Here is a 16,589-nt window from a genome sequence, read left to right as displayed (position 1 = left end):
TTCAGATCCTGATGCGGGCAGCTCTGGGGGCTCCGGCTGGCCTCGGCCCCGGGCGATGCGGGACCGGGTCGCCGCCACGCGCGCGCGCGGGGGCCCGAGGACGCCGAGCGGACGGCGGGGCTGACGAGCACCCCACCCGGCGTCCGAGGCCCGCCGCCACGCAGAACTGCCAGGCTCGGGGGCCGAGAAGACAAACGACTGCTTCGCGGCCCTCCCCATTAAACAATAAAGCGAGCTGTAAAGCCTCAGGTGCTGTGTTTGTTGTGCCGTCTGCGCCGCGCGGTGGCTCCGGCCGGGGCGAGCCGGGCGCAGTGGCCCGGGGAGCGCCTCTTCGGCTGATTCCAGGGAAAGATAAGGAGCCGCCGAGCCACCAGCTCTGTCTAGACTCGCGACCTCACAAGTCAAGCGCCTTGTTTGGATTAGCCCTCCAGATCTGCCAACCTGATCAACCCCTGAAAGAGAAGGGGCCAGCAACACCCTTTTTTCCTCTCCGGTGCCACGATTGTCCCTAAGGGATCAAGGGCTGGCTTGCCCGCGGGAGTCACAGGGCTGGTTAGACCGGTGTCGGGTCCCCATCCCCCCAACCCTCGGGTTCCTAACACCCAAACCCGCGTGCAGCCCGGCTCTGCCCTGCTCTCTGGTTGTCAGAAACACAGCAGTGGGGAGAACCCCCTAGAAAGACCGGAAAAATAAGTTGCAATTCAATCAAGTCCACAAGTCACATCGCCTTAAAATGAGCACTAATTTTTGTTCAGTGGAAGGGAAAGAGTGTCCTAGGCGTGCAGGGTGGCTGAACAGAATCTGCCTGGGGCTGTCCTAAAGCTCAGGTCAAGGTGCCTTTCTTCCCACCTGGTGAAAAGCAATCTTACCCCACAATCCCTCTACCCCCATGCCCCACCCCCCAAAATCATAGGCATCCTCTTTTGGGGGAAAAATGGTTTCCTTTTTAGAACGCTTTATCATTGCTGAGCGCTTTTGCAGAGACATAATTATGCAGAAAGACTTGCAAAATAAATTGTAAAAAATTTAAAAGAATCAAGTAGCCTTTAAGTGCTGTTCCTGGGAGAGCCTGGCTTCTCCAAGGCACTGAGACTGGCTTCGCTGAGCCAACAGCTTAAGCGCCATAAAAATTAAAGGATGTGATAGTAACAATGCTCCCAGCAAACACTCAGCAGCCTCCCCTCCCGCCCCTCCCCCTCCTTCGCTCCCCGAGAACCAACTTCTCTGTCTACACTTCAGAAGTCTCCGGGAGGTGTGGAGAGATCCTCCATCACGACTTGGGACATTGTAAGCTGTGAAGTTTATGTTTGTGGCGCCTGGGCTCAAACAGCCATTCAGTGGCTTGCTCGGTTATCAAGAAAACAACAATCAGAAAAGATCAGTAAACAGAATCGGCTGCCAGCGCTCTGAATTAACTACTTGCATTTTACTTTAAAAACACCAACTCACACTGTACAAGTTAATTGCTTTTATTTTAAATAGTTAATGAGAATTCAGGATTTGGAGTCATTTTTGAAAGTAACACTTTAAAGACAAAAAAAAAGAAAAAAATCCTCTTTCTCCCAGTGCCCACAAAGAAAATTTGACTTGCCATGTTGTGACAAAATCTTTAATTGTTGATTAGCAGCGAGGAAGTAAATAGTCCTTAATGAATAGAACCCAAGCATAATTTGGATTATAAATCTCCTTTACAAAAGTGGACTAAACTGAACTTTACAGATAAGAAAAGAAGTACTTTCTGCTCAGATAGTTTACTTGTATTAGGGGTGAGATTAGACCCAAACTGGCTGGGTTTCATTCAAACTTAGCTCTTCTGGTGGTTTGGAACTAGTTTTTACTTCTCTCCCCCCCTCTTTTTCAAGAAAAAGAAAAAGGGAAAATCCACATGGGACTTCTAAGATATTTCAATGAGACTGATTTTAAGGGTTAAAAATTCAAGGTGCTAGAAAAATATCAAGTACTTTGAGGTACCTTAAAAAGCACATTGTCTCTTTTAGTCAAAAGACAGACCAGAAAGGAAGTCAATAGATGAGTTTAACAAGTTGATCAGAGTGAAAAGCAGCAGACCATCACAAAATCTTGAATTCCAAAAAAGTTGTGAATTGGGAAACGGGGACACACACCCACGCAGAATCTCAAATAACCCAAAGTGTCATTTCAACCTAGAAAAAAAAATCTCTTCAAAAAGGATTCTAACTTAGAGAGGACCTTTTTTTTCTAAAAGAAAACCCAGGTCCATTTGATGAAAGGGAAAGACAGATATAGTAAACTGTAATACAGGATGTTATTGCTCTGAAACAATAGGGAGAAAAAAATCCAGTTGTTTTATTGAGTATAGATGTTGATATGGATTCCCTGATTTAAGAAGAGTGTCCTGGGTGTTTTTTTGGTTGCATTCAATTTTAGCCTGCAGAAGCTGGAGGAAATGAGTCATAATGTCCAGAAGGAAGAATTCAGAGTAATAAGGGGAGGGAGGATCAAAGATAATGGCAAACAGGAGGAATTTCATTAGAAGAGAACCACTCAAAACTTGGTCTCCAGAGGTGTGCAGGGAAAAGGAGAGTATGTGCTGAAGATGGTTTGCAAACAAGAAGACATCTCAGCTACACGTTTTAGAGAACACGCTGAGGAGTCTAGAAGGGAACACACCTTTCATATGAATAATACAAGAACTGGAATGCTATCGACCAGTCAATCCATCCTTAGCCAACAGGCAGCAAATATCTTGAATCTAGCAAGTGAAACAAAATCATTCAACACTTCCCTCCCAAATTACAGTACTTAAACTCGAGCTGTGGACTTCAGAATAGACAGATATCTACACAGGAGATACAATAGTATCTCCCCTTACCCTCTACCCCACACACTTAATCTTAGAAATAAATGTCAGTATGAAAATCTATCACAAAGATGTGTCTCACTTAAGTACCTCCACTGCAAATCCTAATTCCCCCCTTCTCTAAGCTCTAAGGTTTTCAAGTGTCTACTAAAGGCTATGCCTGGGGAAGAGGACTTAGTTTTCAAACCAGGACCTCAGCAATGGATAACTTTGGGCTCCCGACGCCAGTATTCATGTTGTACCTGCCATCCTAGCACATATCCCAGGTATGACGGTGAGGAAAAAGGAAAATCGAAAAGACAGGTGAATAGAAACAGTGAATGGGAAGCTGAAAAAGTCCAGTTTGGTGCAAGAGAGGAGAGGAGTGAGACAGGAAAGAAAAGAAGAAAAAAAAAAAAAAAAGAAGAAGAGGGGGAAGCCTTTCTCGATCCCTGTGAGATAAGACATAACTCCTGTTTTTCTCAACAGATGACTACAAGCCATCATTACTGCCGGCCAAATTATTACCCCTCTGTCAAGAATTAGACACAACAATCAAAGTAATCAACGGGCATGTCTAATGCACTGTAGCATTTTCAATGCAAAGTTTGTTTTCTCTCTGCCCCCACGTTAGAGCCTGTAATTAACCCGTTATGTAGAACGAGGCCAAACAAAAGCCTAATTGAAGCTCGTTTCCCGACTTGCGGCAGGTTTGGAGCGGGTGAAAGCGACTTGAGAGGTGGGGAGCCGCGGGGCTCTTCCGGCTCCAGCCCGGCCTCTGCCCCACTCGCCAAGGGTCCGCAGGGGCGCACGCCACGAGACACACGACGAGGGTACGTCAGCTTTCGTGTTTATTACGAGTTGTCAGATGTTTAAAAAGGCATTACACTCGCGCATACAAATGCTTCCCGTTTCTAAAGAGCCAGGGTATCATGGTGGGGGCTGGGGAGCAGAGGGGATAGGGTAGAGCCCCAAATCCTAGCTCTATACCCGCAAACGAACCGAGAAGCCTGCTGATTTCGAGCAGGGCCATTTCTCCGTCCTGCCTCTAGCACAGGAGCTACGGCTCAACGGCAGCGGGAAAGGTGTGAGCGCGCACGTCCACGAAACTCAGACCGCCGACGGGGCGGCGGAGCACGCGACGCGGAGCCCTGGCCTTAGAAGGCGGCTCCCGACCGAGCCCCCGCAGCTCTGCTCCACCCTAGCACATCACCCTCCCTCCTAGGGTCTGGGGGATCGGAGTTGGGGGAGAAAGAGAGAAAGCGAGGGGGCGGGTAGGAAACAAGTTGGAGGCGGCGGTGGGAGGGAGAGGCAAAGGACAGACCCACGCTGGCTCGTCTGGGAATTGGTGAGAAAACTCCCCTCTCTTGGCCTGGTCTTCTGCGCAAATAAAGCAGCATTTCTCTATCGGCTGACAGCCGCCACTGGTAAATAATGGTCATACTTCACTGGCTAGGCAGAAAGCCTCTCTTTTAGCGAGAGCTTATACTTGAAATATGGGTCATTTCAATAATCCTAAGCAGGCGACTTTGGTAGAAAGCACTCTGAGATAAAAATAGTGACTCGATCAAAATCCTTTTTAAGCAGGACCTTCTTCCTATTTTGGGTGGGGTGGCATGGGATAGGATGGAGGGTAGGGCTAGAAAAGAGGAAAGAAAGGTGGGGAACAGGACTGAGGATATTTTCAAAAAGCCAATAACATTACCGCAGCTGTGAGTTGTAAGCTTACCACCAGTTTTCCCCAACTATTGAAATGCAAATTTGCAAGCTCCACCTTAACTATTTGCAATAAAATATCACACCTATTGTATGTCTGTTTACCCCATTCACATGCAGTCCTTAATTTCAGACATTTTAATGACTTAACTTGTAAACATATAAAAGAGGGACCCTGGATCATTGCATTTATTTATTTATCTATGCCAAACATTTATTGGTGAAATAGTCCTGAAGATATAATTCTACATATGGCGCTTTCATTTCACATAATATTTAAGAAAAAAAAAGACAAAACAAATAGAATTAGACATATAATTCAAAGACCACGGTACAACCTTTATCGTTTTCTTTTTTACTTCAGCAAACAAAAAATAATGTCAAATGACATGAAAAGTGGCAAGTCTTCCGACAATAAATAATAAATTACTTTATAATTTTTGCAATGCAAGAGCAAACAAAAAAAAAAAGTTTCCTTTTTTTCCTCTTTATTTCCAGAGAGAGAGAAAACAGTCATTTTAACCAATAACTATACACATCTTTGGGGGAAAAGTTCTTGGACGGACACAAGTCAAACACAATCCCGAGACGCTTGTGGCAAAATAGAGGTAACCTTGTTGCAATGCTTTATAAGTTGGTTTTTAAATCTGAATTCAAAAACCTTTAAAGTCGCTTCAGACTTCTTGATAGAGGATGGATCTCAAAAAAAAGGGGGGGGGGGGCAAAAGGAAAAAAGAAATCAGCTACAGGACATGCTAGAGACCCAAGATTTCAATTAACCCCTTGTTAAAGTCAACTAAAAACATCGCAAACCAAGCAGCTCCACCTTCTTGAAAGGACTCTTTCAGCCAAAGAGGCCAGTTTCTCTTCCTGCTCATTTGCTGGAGCTCCTGTTTGGCAAGGCAATGACCAATATAGAAACAGCACCATTCAGAATAAGATGGACTAGAAAATCTCTATTTCTGCTTTTCTCTAGATGTGCAGTGAAATGAAAATGCTTTTTTTGAGATCCTTGAATATAAATCCTCTACGTTTCAAAAACGTCTTTTTTTTTTTTTCTTTCAGTACTCCTAAGGTCATTGGATAGCGTTATGTTGGGTTTGGGTTTTGTTTGCTGTTTTAATTCTAGTAAAATCCCATGATTGTCTTCACAGTGTTGCTACCATATCACCTTGTCATTAAAACAGACTTCGTGCATTTCATGGAGCATTCATTTCTCGATTCAGTTTTCATTGACTGGGTCGTTAAATACTTTTGTTTCGGAGTTCAACATTATAATTTCCCACTTTCTCCAACAGGGAAAAAAAAAAAACGTCTGAATGAATGTTCCTCATGCCTCAATTGGACTGGCTACCATGCTGTTAGGTGTATCTGGGAGCTGAGAGGACATCGATGCCACTTCACTGCCAGTGGAATTAGAGCCCGGTCCTCCTTCTGAAAAATTAACCTGCACAGAAGGTTGAGACATGAATAAAGGAGGCTATGATCATATTCACAAAAGGATTATAAACTCGTCTTGTGTGTGTGTGTAGACAGACAGATATAGAGATATCCACATATATAATTGAATTTTAACAGGCTTAAAGAAAACCTATAAGAAAAAAAAAAAGAAGAAATCCTCTCACTTTCCCATCTTCCAAGAGATCTCTGTTTTAAATGAAACTGAATTCCCAACATTATGTTGCATTAAATTATTTAAGAACAAATGTGTTTCCCGCTGTAAAATAGCATTGCAACTCTACCATGCACGCTGAAAATAAAATTATCCTGCTGGCTACATGTTGCCCTGGGAGCAGGCGAGTTCTCAGTCTCCAGGCATCAAAGCCTCTCTTCTCGAGTTGAAAAATCCATAACACAACGCTTAGATCCTGTGACGGGAGATTCAGAGGAGGCTCCAGAGAACAATGATTAACTCCTCAGAGAGTTCACAGCAGGGGCTTTCTTCCTTCTTGTTGGTCCTGCTGCCTTTTGGCCTCTTTTTCTCTTTCAGTCAGGCTCTTCCTTCCGAGAGGAGACCCATATATTATAACGTCACCCACATTATAAATATCTGGCTCCTTCTCTTAAGTCCAAAGTATTGTGTAGCTGCTGTAAACCTTCTCCACTCGGCTCTCAACACTCCCCCCCCCCACTCTTTGGCTGCTCTCAGCTGACACTAAAGATTCAGAAGGTGCAAATGCTTGGCTGCCCTGAAACCTACCCTTACCTGCCTTCTATGATCCAAATAACTGGCAAGATTAGCGTGACATTAAAAATCAGCTCTTTTTCCTAATTCCAGGGTCTACCTGTCTTCCTACCTTATTGAACTTTCCCACTGTGACTGTCAAGGAACTTTTCAAATTTGCCTCCTTTAGCCTGGCCCATTTGCAAACAGACACCTGGGCCAGGCCCTTTTTAATGCACTGCCTGTGGTCCATTACCCAACTGTTGCCACAAAGAAAGAAAATGCCCGCCAGGTAAATGTGAGGGTAAAATACTAACCTCAATTCAAGCTTTATTTTCAAAGAAGGGAACAAGTTTTTAGGATGGATCATGTTTTATAGAACAAGATTCTATAGGGCTGATTATTATTTAAGAAAAAAAAAGCCTTATGAACATATGTCATATCACAAGGACATACACTTAATAATCTTAGTTATCTTTACCCTTAAGCTTTTTGTAGGTGAAAGTTGATTTTCTTTTCTCTGGATGTGTGAGTTGATTTTCTCTTCTCTGGATGTGTAAAACATTAATGCTGAGAGGCTTTTATATTCTTATCTGATTGATAGAATTCTGGTTCCTTTTGCTATACATGCCCCACAGAATATGACTGTGTATGCTATTTGAACTTATACCCTAAAAAATGCTTAAGCAGTTCAACATTTTAGATTAAGATACAGTCCCAGAAAGGGATATAGTTACAAAAAGCATCAGTCACATCTCTGAATAACTGAACTCTTTATTGATATATTTGAAAATTGCAACTATGGGTGCCCGCTAACCATTGATAATAAAATTGATTATGTATTACAACACTGATTATTATTATAGTCACCTTGATTTAGGGCCTTAACAAGATCATTCTCTAGGAGCTGAGGAAGGAGTATATTTACTAGCTGTTGATCAAAATGCCAAGATGATCTCTAATGTCCCTTTTGACTCTACAAGTTGGAGATGTATGATGCTACAACCCAGTACACCCCTTCCCACATGTGTCTAGTGAGTTAGGTACCTTAAAGCTAATCCCTAAGAGCAGGCCTGATTAATAGAAAATTCAACGTAAATGGTCAAATTACAAAGTCTCATAGAATAGACTCACAAGAGGCCTGTTGTCCTTGCATTCCTTCCTTCCACAAGGCCTCCCCTGGCTCTCCCCATTGCTGGGGCCAAAATGGCCCCCTCCCCACCCTCAGAATCTTTAATTGTGTGACAGTTTGATCAGAATCTCCTTTCTTTGGAGATTCAGCCTCCCCACTCTGGGAGCTGACACTTACCAGTTGTTGAAAAGCCGGCTGATCGATGTCACTCTGCAAGGCGAAGTCACTGAGCACTTTCCAAGGCGGCTGGTAACTCTGCACCTCCACTGGGTTTGCCTGTAAGCCTCCGTCGTGTCTCTCCGGACTGGCAGCCACCATGGGCGTTCCTGTCATCCCTTGGATATTCTGTGAATAGGCCCCCCCCCAAACCCAACATGTTAATGAGCAAACTCCCTCCCTCCATTGTCTGTGCAGGCTAAACAAATATACCCTGGTATTATCTTATCTATATAGTTGCCTTTATTGACTCAGTTAATCTGCTGCACCTATGGATATTAGCCAGGGTTCAGTTTTGTTTTATTACGTTTTGTTTTTCTGCTTCTGGGGGCTGAGCTATTAGCTATGCTTGAATCTTAGGAAGTGAAATTCTGTCTCAACTTTCTTCTTTCCCCTTATATTCAGCAGTCATCTCAGTTACCCCTGTCTGCCTTCCCAAGCCACGGCATCTCAGCAGAAAGCTGGAGCACGATGGGCCTCCCTTCAGCCTCTAGACATGGTGGTTTTCTGGGCAGTTTCAGTGAATCAGACTTTTGGTTAGATTTTCTCCAGGCAGTTCTCTGGGAGCCAACCCCCACTCCCAAGCATCTGGCGGCTATTGTGCTGTTACGCACTAACCAACTTCGAAAGTGCCCTGGCTCAGGCTTGGCTGGTCTGCCACATTTAATGACAGTAGGTTTTATGGCATTTAAAAATAGGGCCTAAGCAGTAAAAAGGAAAAGCTAAAAAAACAAAACAAAACTCTTTAAACTTAACCAGGAGGCCTGCCTGGTGGCTGCTGTCCTGGCCCAGGGATGCCAGGGGCCTGACATCTCTGGAGACCTGGGCTTAACCTGGAGCAGAGGGTGTCCTATTTTCACGGGTCACCTTCGGGGACTTTCCTGGCCTGGGGGCTCTGCAGCAGGCCTCCCACCAAGGGGCGCCCAGAGTGACCCTGGATTAAATAGGAAACCAAGGATTCCTCCCTTCCTCCCCTCGGGTGTCTGAGGAACTGACAACCAGAAGTTTGGCACAAGGCCTCTCTGCCCCCACGGTGGGGGCTACTGTCCCTCCTGATCTGGGATGGGGCAGGGTCAAGAAATTGAAGGGCAGGAGAGCCCACCCACGTGGGCTGAGGGCCGTGGGCCTCCAATCACAGGGGGGGCCTCCTGGAGCAGCTGGGGCCCTGGCGGGTGGGCCCGGGGGGCGGTGGCCTCTCCCCGGGGTGCGGGTCGGGGTGAGAGGCCGCCAGGGCCAGCTTCTGCTCAGGAGCCGGAGGGAGAGAGTTGGCCCATCTGGGCAGACAGCACGCACTCCTCGGCTTCCCCCTCGAGCTCCCTGCCCGGCCCAGGGCCACTCACAGTTTTATCATTGGGCTGCTGCTGCTGCAGCTGCTTCATCATGATGCTCCGCTTCTTGTCCTTGCACCGCTTGTTCTGAAACCAGACCCGGATCACACGGGGACTGAGGCCGGTCATCTCCACCAGTTGCTCCTTCATGAGCGCATCGGGCCGGGGGTTGGCGGCGTAGCAGGTTCGCAACGTGTGCAGCTGCTTCTCGTTCAGCACAGTCCGCACGCGGGTGGTCTTCTCCGGCTGCTTGTGGACGTGGGGCCGCAGGGCCGGCTGCCGGGCGGAGATGGGCTCGGCTGCGGGGCAAGGGGTGCGGTGAGCGCGGGCCGGGCCGCCCGCCTGCCCGCACCCGATCCGGGGGAAACGGGGCAATGGCCAGCGCTTTGCGACCTCGACAGACAAAAGCCGAGGCGGCAGAGGTGGGGTGCGGGACGCAAAAGGGAGAATGAAATCTCACTCTCTCATCTTAAGAGGTCAATGCTGAGTAGTCTGGACCCGAGAAAGCGGCCTCCGCCTCTGCTCCAGTCAACACGGCAGAGTTAGCAAAGGGGCGCATCTCTCGGGTTCTGTCCCCCGGTTCACAGCAAGGGTGGCATCTTTCTTCCTAGTTTCTCCCCCGTTCTCCCCTTTCCTAGTACCCAGATCGGGGTCCAGGTTCCCCTCCCCCTACTCACAGGCCCTACAAGGGAAGGAAAGGCAGGACACCCAGTGACAGTGAGGACACTACCCCCGTGGGATGTCTGCAACTAAGGCAGAGAAGAATTCTGCCCGAGAGCGTTGAAGTGCAATCCCCAGAGGACAGTTATGTCAAGAGGATAAAGACATTCGGTACCTCGGCCGTCTCTACAGCTTCTGATCCTTCCTACTCTACCTGGATCTACTAAATCTACCTGGATGGTTCGCGATGAGATCTGCTCCCCAGAAAAGGAAAACTGAAACTCTTTAGAGCTGCCCGGCCTCTAGAGAAAAGACGGCTGGGGCATGCTCCTGACCCCTTCCCAATACGCTGTGTCCCAGGGCAGAGCCCAGGTTGCGCTAACAGAAGTTGGCACCACGGGCTTTGCTCCGCTGCAAGCTAAGTCATAACCCCTCCCACCCCCCACCCCCGACAGAATTCGTAAGAGCTGCCAGAAAGCAGAGGGGGAAGAGCTGTAGATTTTTCACCATCAGGGTTCCGGGAGGATTGATACTTTTAAAAATACACCAGGGCAGTTCCATTCAAGACCGGAAGGCAGGTTTGGAAACATTGTCGGCCTTCTTACCTGTGGCCCCCACTCCGGGGCCAACCCTGTTCTATTTCTACTCTCCTTCCTGGGGCAAGGGCCCTCAAATCTGTATGTTACAAATCTTGCATTTTTCCAGGACCCCCGGGGTCAGGTCAACACCTATGAGGTCAACTCGGTGTCACAGCAACAGGCCTGAAGATGAAATTCTCACCAAATCAAGTAGAATGAACGGTTTAAAGAAGCAGGCTACCTTTACAAGGCAATTACTGCAGATTAGCCTGCTGACAGTTTTAAATGACGGCTCTGTGCGAAGGCTTGCAATTATTAAAACTGTATCTTTTTAGGTCCCCTGTCTCACAAAGGGATGAAGATAACACTTTAAAAATATTTTGGAGTGTGGGGCAGTTGGCAAGGAAAAAAGGAATTGAGGGTCTAACTTGACTTAAGCTTCCTTCTTTGGGTTAAAGGAGGAAGCTCCAGGGGCCCAGAGCTCCACCCCTTTAATTAGGCAGCGGCGGAGAATACCTGGAGGGAAGCTGAAGCCGGTTGTCAGAAAGCCACGGTTTGGAGGCCAAGGTGAACTGGAAGTACTGTTTGGGCGTGTGTATACATGCGTGCACAAGCGGTGTACATTCGCGGGCACCCACACATAGACACACAGACGTGTAGTGTAGGTGTGCCAGGGGAGTCAAGGGAGACATTGAGGGCAGTGAACCTGGCCGCAAAAAGAGGGAAGTACTGTGCAAACCGCGCCCAGAACCCTCCGTGTAACTGGCAGCTGCAGCGGCAGCCGCGTGGGTCCCAAGACCGCGGCGCGGCGCTGGCCTCGCCTGGCGGCGGCCTCCCCAAGGAGGGCCGCCCTCCGCTCCCGGGAGTACCTGCCATTTGCAGCGGCCGCGCCGGGTGCAAGGGGCTGAGCGGGTCGCCGGCGCCCAGGCTGGCCCTCTCCACCACGTCGTGGTCCGCGCGGCAGAAGAGCCCGTCCTCCCGCAGCGCGAACTCATCCCCGGGGATCAGCTGGCGGCTGCAGGCCACGCAGCGGAAACACTCGATGTGGTACACCTTGGAGCGCGCGCGCATCACGAAGTCGTTTTTGCTGAAGCCGATGCTGCACTTGGCGCATTTGATCCCGTACAACCTGCGCGGGGGTGGGATGGGGGGCGGGCCGGGAAGGGAGGGAAGCAGAGAGAGAGGGAGTCACTTCAAGCGGGCGCTGCCCCGGGTCTAGGGTCGTTGGCGACTTCGGCCACAACGTCCTGAGACACTGAAATCAGTATTAGCAGGCAAGCTGGGAATGGGAGGATGGAAACGAATAGATTTCTCTCTTTTCCCGTTCCGTTTCCCTTGCCTATGAACCTCTGTGTCTCGGTCTGTACCAGTCCAAACTAGAGAGAAATGTTTGATGTATTGGAAGCCTGGGCGGCTGCTCCAGCGACCAGTCCCCGGGTGCCTCTTGCTGCTCTTGGCAGGAAGGAATCCCGAGGTGAATTCCGGGAGCCACTGGTCCCACGTTTTCACCTTTCTATCCCCCAATTTCTGCTGCTAGAAACGTCTCTAAAACTGCAACCTGCAATCCTCCTTTCAAAAGAAAATGAGGTTGGGAAATGAGATTGTCACCCCCACAAAACATACACAAATGCATGGATGGGTATTAGAACAAAATGAAACCTCTGAGGGTTTCCAGAGTCCTTTCTGCATCAGGAGCCCATTGCTGTTTCCCCAGCTAAAGATTTTTTCCTCAGGCAGCAATGTTAACAGAAAGTTTCCTCTCCGTTCTTCCTCTTATTTTTTAAAAATCTGCTTGGTTTCCTTCCATCTATATCCAGTCGCTGAAACATCTACCTCTATTTCTGTCTGTCTGAGAACCCTGACCTGCCAGAAAAATGAAAAGACCCACTTCTAAGGTCTTCCTTGCCGCTCACCTTTCCTTGCCAACAGACAATCCTTGTAGGTTCCATCTAGACGCCCTACCCCGGCCCCCTCTCCACGTATCACTAATAACCAGAGCGGGGGCATTCCTACAAACAGAGAATGGAGGAGAGGCAAAGACCCACACGAAGAGGGGCAGTGGGGTGAACCTCGCTCCCCCAAGGGGAGAAAGGTTTTGGGAAATCTCAACAGTCTCTCTGTTCTCCTCTTACAACTACAGGATTTCAAAGGGACACACAGTTGCACGCAGGCGAGCGTGCGCACACACACACACACACATACATAGTTGAAAGAGTGGAGAAGAAAAGGTAAAAGCAATTGGTTCCTTCCACAAGCATGTCTGCAGAAATAGGCACATGCAGGTCTGAATACAGCTGAGCAAAACACGACCCCCACAGGAGTAAAGATACTTTCTGCAGTGGCCCCCTCTCCAGAATCTGGAGCTCATACACCAATCAAGTAAACAATTGAAAACGGCTCATTTGTCAGAGGTTAGAAGGTAGATTCAAAAGTTTTCCTTCCCTCCGCCTACTCCATGTGAGATCTGCCATTTCATAGGATGAGGACTTTACCTTGCCTGTGACCAAACAATTGGGAAAATCCCTCCCCCTTCCTCCAGCGCCCCACTTCCCCTCTTTCCTCTCATTCTCCTCTCCCACCACCAAAGTATTAATAAACTTTTTCCCCCTGCACTGTTCACCTTTATCTAATAAAATTCTGCTCTCCACTTCATGGTTTGAAAATAAGAAAAAATACTGAACACCGAGTAAGCAGGAAAAAAAATCGTTAACTGCATACTTAAATCCTAACTAAACTTTAAGTTCTCAGCGCCATAAACTCTGTAACTTCCAAAGCTAATTACTTGTTAATAGCCACTGGACAATTTATTTTTAAAGATAATATTTTGTATTATTCAACGTAATAATGAAGGTGTTCTCTCTTCTGTTTTGTTCTTAAAACAATAATATTTTCTTTGGAAATTCTACTTCCTTCCTTAGGCAGAAAATGAATTTTCTGACGTAGGTATAAACAAGTCAGAAAATTTGAGATTGGCAACGCGTGAAGTTTAGATGCAGAAGAAACTGATAGAAAAAAATTCAGGACGTTCCTTATGTGGTTTTATTCTTGTCAGTGAGGGCAATTCGCTCATTTTATCAGTTACCAGATTTTAATGTGAGAAAGGAAGCTGTTCAATTATCTAAATATACCGATTGTTCATAGACAGATGATGGGCAATTTGATCTGCTCTGTCTAGTTCATCAGCTCAGATAAGATAAGAAAGAAGACAGTCATATGTCACCAAAGGGTTAATATTTAAAAAGATTAAATCTCCGGGTCGTTTTTACAGAGAATATTTGGGTTGCTTTTTAAATTTTCCAAGCAGGATCCCTTACCCAAAAAGTAAAGGGCAACACCTCTATTTGCTCTTGCAAAGTATACTTTTAAACATGCCTAGGTCAAACTTTAATTTTACCTATTGCATTGACATCTTCAAAGAATCTGGAAGTTTCCAATAAAATACTGAATTAAAATAAAAAGGAAAACCACTGTATGATAGAATAAAATCCAACCTTTTAAAAAAAGTTTAGAAACCCCAACTTATCCATACTGTATTTTTTAAGTTTGTTTTGGAAGGGGGAGGGTAACAGGAAAATAATTTCAGCATCACAAATTCCAAAAGCAATTAAACAAAGCTTCAAACCACATTATTTTTGAAAGCCACTATTGAGTCTCATTTTTTTTCCCCTGAAAAGTAAAACGAACAGCATAGTTTAATTTACGTATTACATTTACAGGGGTAACTTCTGCACGCTAGCACCCATTAAGGCATACTCTGGCAAAAGACAAAGCCACACAAAATAATAAATAACCAATGGGGAGAGGAAGGGGACTCTCACAAAATTAAGTAAACGGTATAAATGGCGTACCTGATATAATCTCTTTTACAGTAGGTTTTCCCATCTCTAACAAAGCACGTACAGCTCTCGTCCAAATACTGATTACACTCCGCACATTTCAAACATGCCGCATGCCATTCCAAATCCGGAGAAACCCTCAGAATATACTGATCGTGAATTTGATTGCCGCAACCAACACACAGGGAAATCAGACGTTTTTCTGAAATGAAAATAAATACATGATTGACTAACCGTTTACTTCCTACAGAGATAAACACACTTTTAGTGTCGTTCTCTTATAGGGCGTACTCTGGGAGTTTTTTTTTTTTTTTTCCTTTTTTTTTTAAGAGTATTGCACTTTGGGATGGTAATTGAAGTGTGCCATCAAAACCTTGACTCATTTTTAAAAGGAGGTGGAATATATATAAAATGCAGATTTGAATAGTCTGCATTTGCAAGCCTAGCACGCAATCAAACCCGTTCATTTTGTTTCTTTTCCCTCCCTCCTCCCTCTTTGCCATAATCATTGGGAAAGATTATGGATAAGTCAAGTCAAAGAAAAGGTTTTGACTAGAAGCGTTAAGTGAACGCAGGGATGTCTATATTTTCCATGAAGCACGCTCTTAAATAGCACATAGGACTGGATATTGTTAGCAAGAGCAGACATCAATACAGTTGTCACTCGTTCTCTTTTGCAAGTCTAATGCTAATTCACCTCTCCGGGTATTGTACGTGCAGGCATATCTTTGCAACAGAATAACCTTCTCGGAGAGCTCCGGAGTCCCAAGGAGAAAACCGCCGCTTAGCACCGGAAGGCTAAGGTTTTGGAGGACGCGCAGGCGAATTCAAACACAAGGTACGATCAGTTTCCCCGAAGATCGGAACCGACAGCAAGCATGCAGGCGTGGCGGCAACAAGAAACAGCCACCTTCTCTCTCTCTCTCCAAGCAATGACTCCAACTCCGAAGAGCCCTTGGCACCCGTGCCTGAGAGAGAGACCCCCGCACAAAAACAGCACCGAGCCCCACAAGGTAAAATCGCTTCTTACTTTTTGGTGGATCTCCCATGTCTCCCATATCTGTAACAGGGAGTAATGTCCACAGTGAAATGGTGGTTGTACAGTTGGTGAACAGCCCACAGAGAGGATGCTGGAGCTGTGGCTAAGTGGGAAACAGTGGCCCCTGGGATTGCCAAGGCTGAGAGAGCCCGCTGCCCGGCTGCGCCGCGCCCTCGCTGATCGGGGAGTCCAATTTAAGCCGGCGGAGTTGGCGGAGCGGAGGCGCTGCGGCGGCGCGGACTCGGCGCGGCTCGGGCACCTCTCTTCCTTATCTCTTACTCAAACTTCTCTGCTCCAACTCAGCTCCATCGCCATTGGTCTGACGCAGCGCGCGGGGACGTCAGGCGAGCGCCGCGCCCATTGGCTGCGGGGCGCGCGGCGCAGCTGTTCTGATTATCATATTTCAGCCTCGCCGCCGCGGTGCGCCACTGACTGTTCGGCAAGCCCGCGGGAGAGGGTTAGGGCTCCCGAGGCGACTCGCTCGGGGCTCAGACCGCTCTCCCCCGGTGCTCCGGCGGCCCGGCCGCCCTGGCTTCTGGCCTCCCTTCTCCTTCTTCTGCCCCGCCTTCCCCCTTGCTCCTAGCCGGCCGCGCCGCCAGCGCCCTCGCCTCCTGTCGCGCTGCTCCTCCGCCCTGCGCTCCTGGGGTCCCCGCAGTCCGGCTGGCCGCGTTGCGCGCGGGGCTCGCTTTTCCGCCTCCGGTGGCGAGTGGCTGGTGGGTAGGTGTTCTAGATGACGAGGACCCTTCCGGACTTTAGGAAAAGGGCGACTTGGAACAGGCCGTTTGGCTCGGTTTGGTCTCGCGCTTTGGCAGACAGCTCCGGGCCCGGCCGGGCTTGGTTGCCAGGGCGGGTGAGTCCCCGAATTGTCTGCGCGTGGCGCGCTGGGAGCTGCCTAGGGGAAGACTCCGGTCCCGGGATGAAGGGACCCAGAGGAATTGTTCGCTGCTGCTACCCCAGTACCCCGTTACCCCTTACCTCAGATCTCCAGAAACGCGGGGTGGGGGTAAAGGGGCGCTTCTTACCTAAGCGCAGAATCAGGTTGGAAGTTCACAGGTATAACCAAGTTGACCTCGCGGACTTCTCTCTCTTTCGGACCCGTGGG

The 16,589-nt window shown here is 47.8% G+C and overlaps 1 protein-coding gene across 1 annotated transcript; it reads right to left on the bottom strand.

Annotated features, from left to right (window-relative positions):
* Window positions 1–4,040: 4,040 nt before the first annotated feature.
* ISL1 (ISL LIM homeobox 1) lies at window positions 4,041–15,725 on the bottom strand. Its single transcript, XM_065905387.1, has 6 exons — window positions 15,479–15,725; window positions 14,461–14,650; window positions 11,482–11,741; window positions 9,387–9,673; window positions 8,008–8,175; window positions 4,041–5,981 (listed from the first exon to the last, which is right to left on the bottom strand). Exons 1-6 carry the CDS (start codon window positions 15,504–15,506, stop codon window positions 5,865–5,867), a joined length of 1,050 nt encoding a protein of 349 aa, XP_065761459.1. The 5' UTR covers window positions 15,507–15,725; the 3' UTR covers window positions 4,041–5,864.
* Between the last annotated feature and the right edge of the window lie 864 nt (window positions 15,726–16,589).

The sequence above is a fragment of the Muntiacus reevesi genome, chromosome 14 (assembly GCF_963930625.1).
Source record: "Muntiacus reevesi chromosome 14, mMunRee1.1, whole genome shotgun sequence".
NCBI classification, from domain to species: domain Eukaryota; kingdom Metazoa; phylum Chordata; class Mammalia; order Artiodactyla; family Cervidae; genus Muntiacus; species Muntiacus reevesi.
The sequence above is the reverse complement of the archived record's forward strand: the minus strand, read 5'-3'. Positions and strand labels throughout refer to the sequence as shown.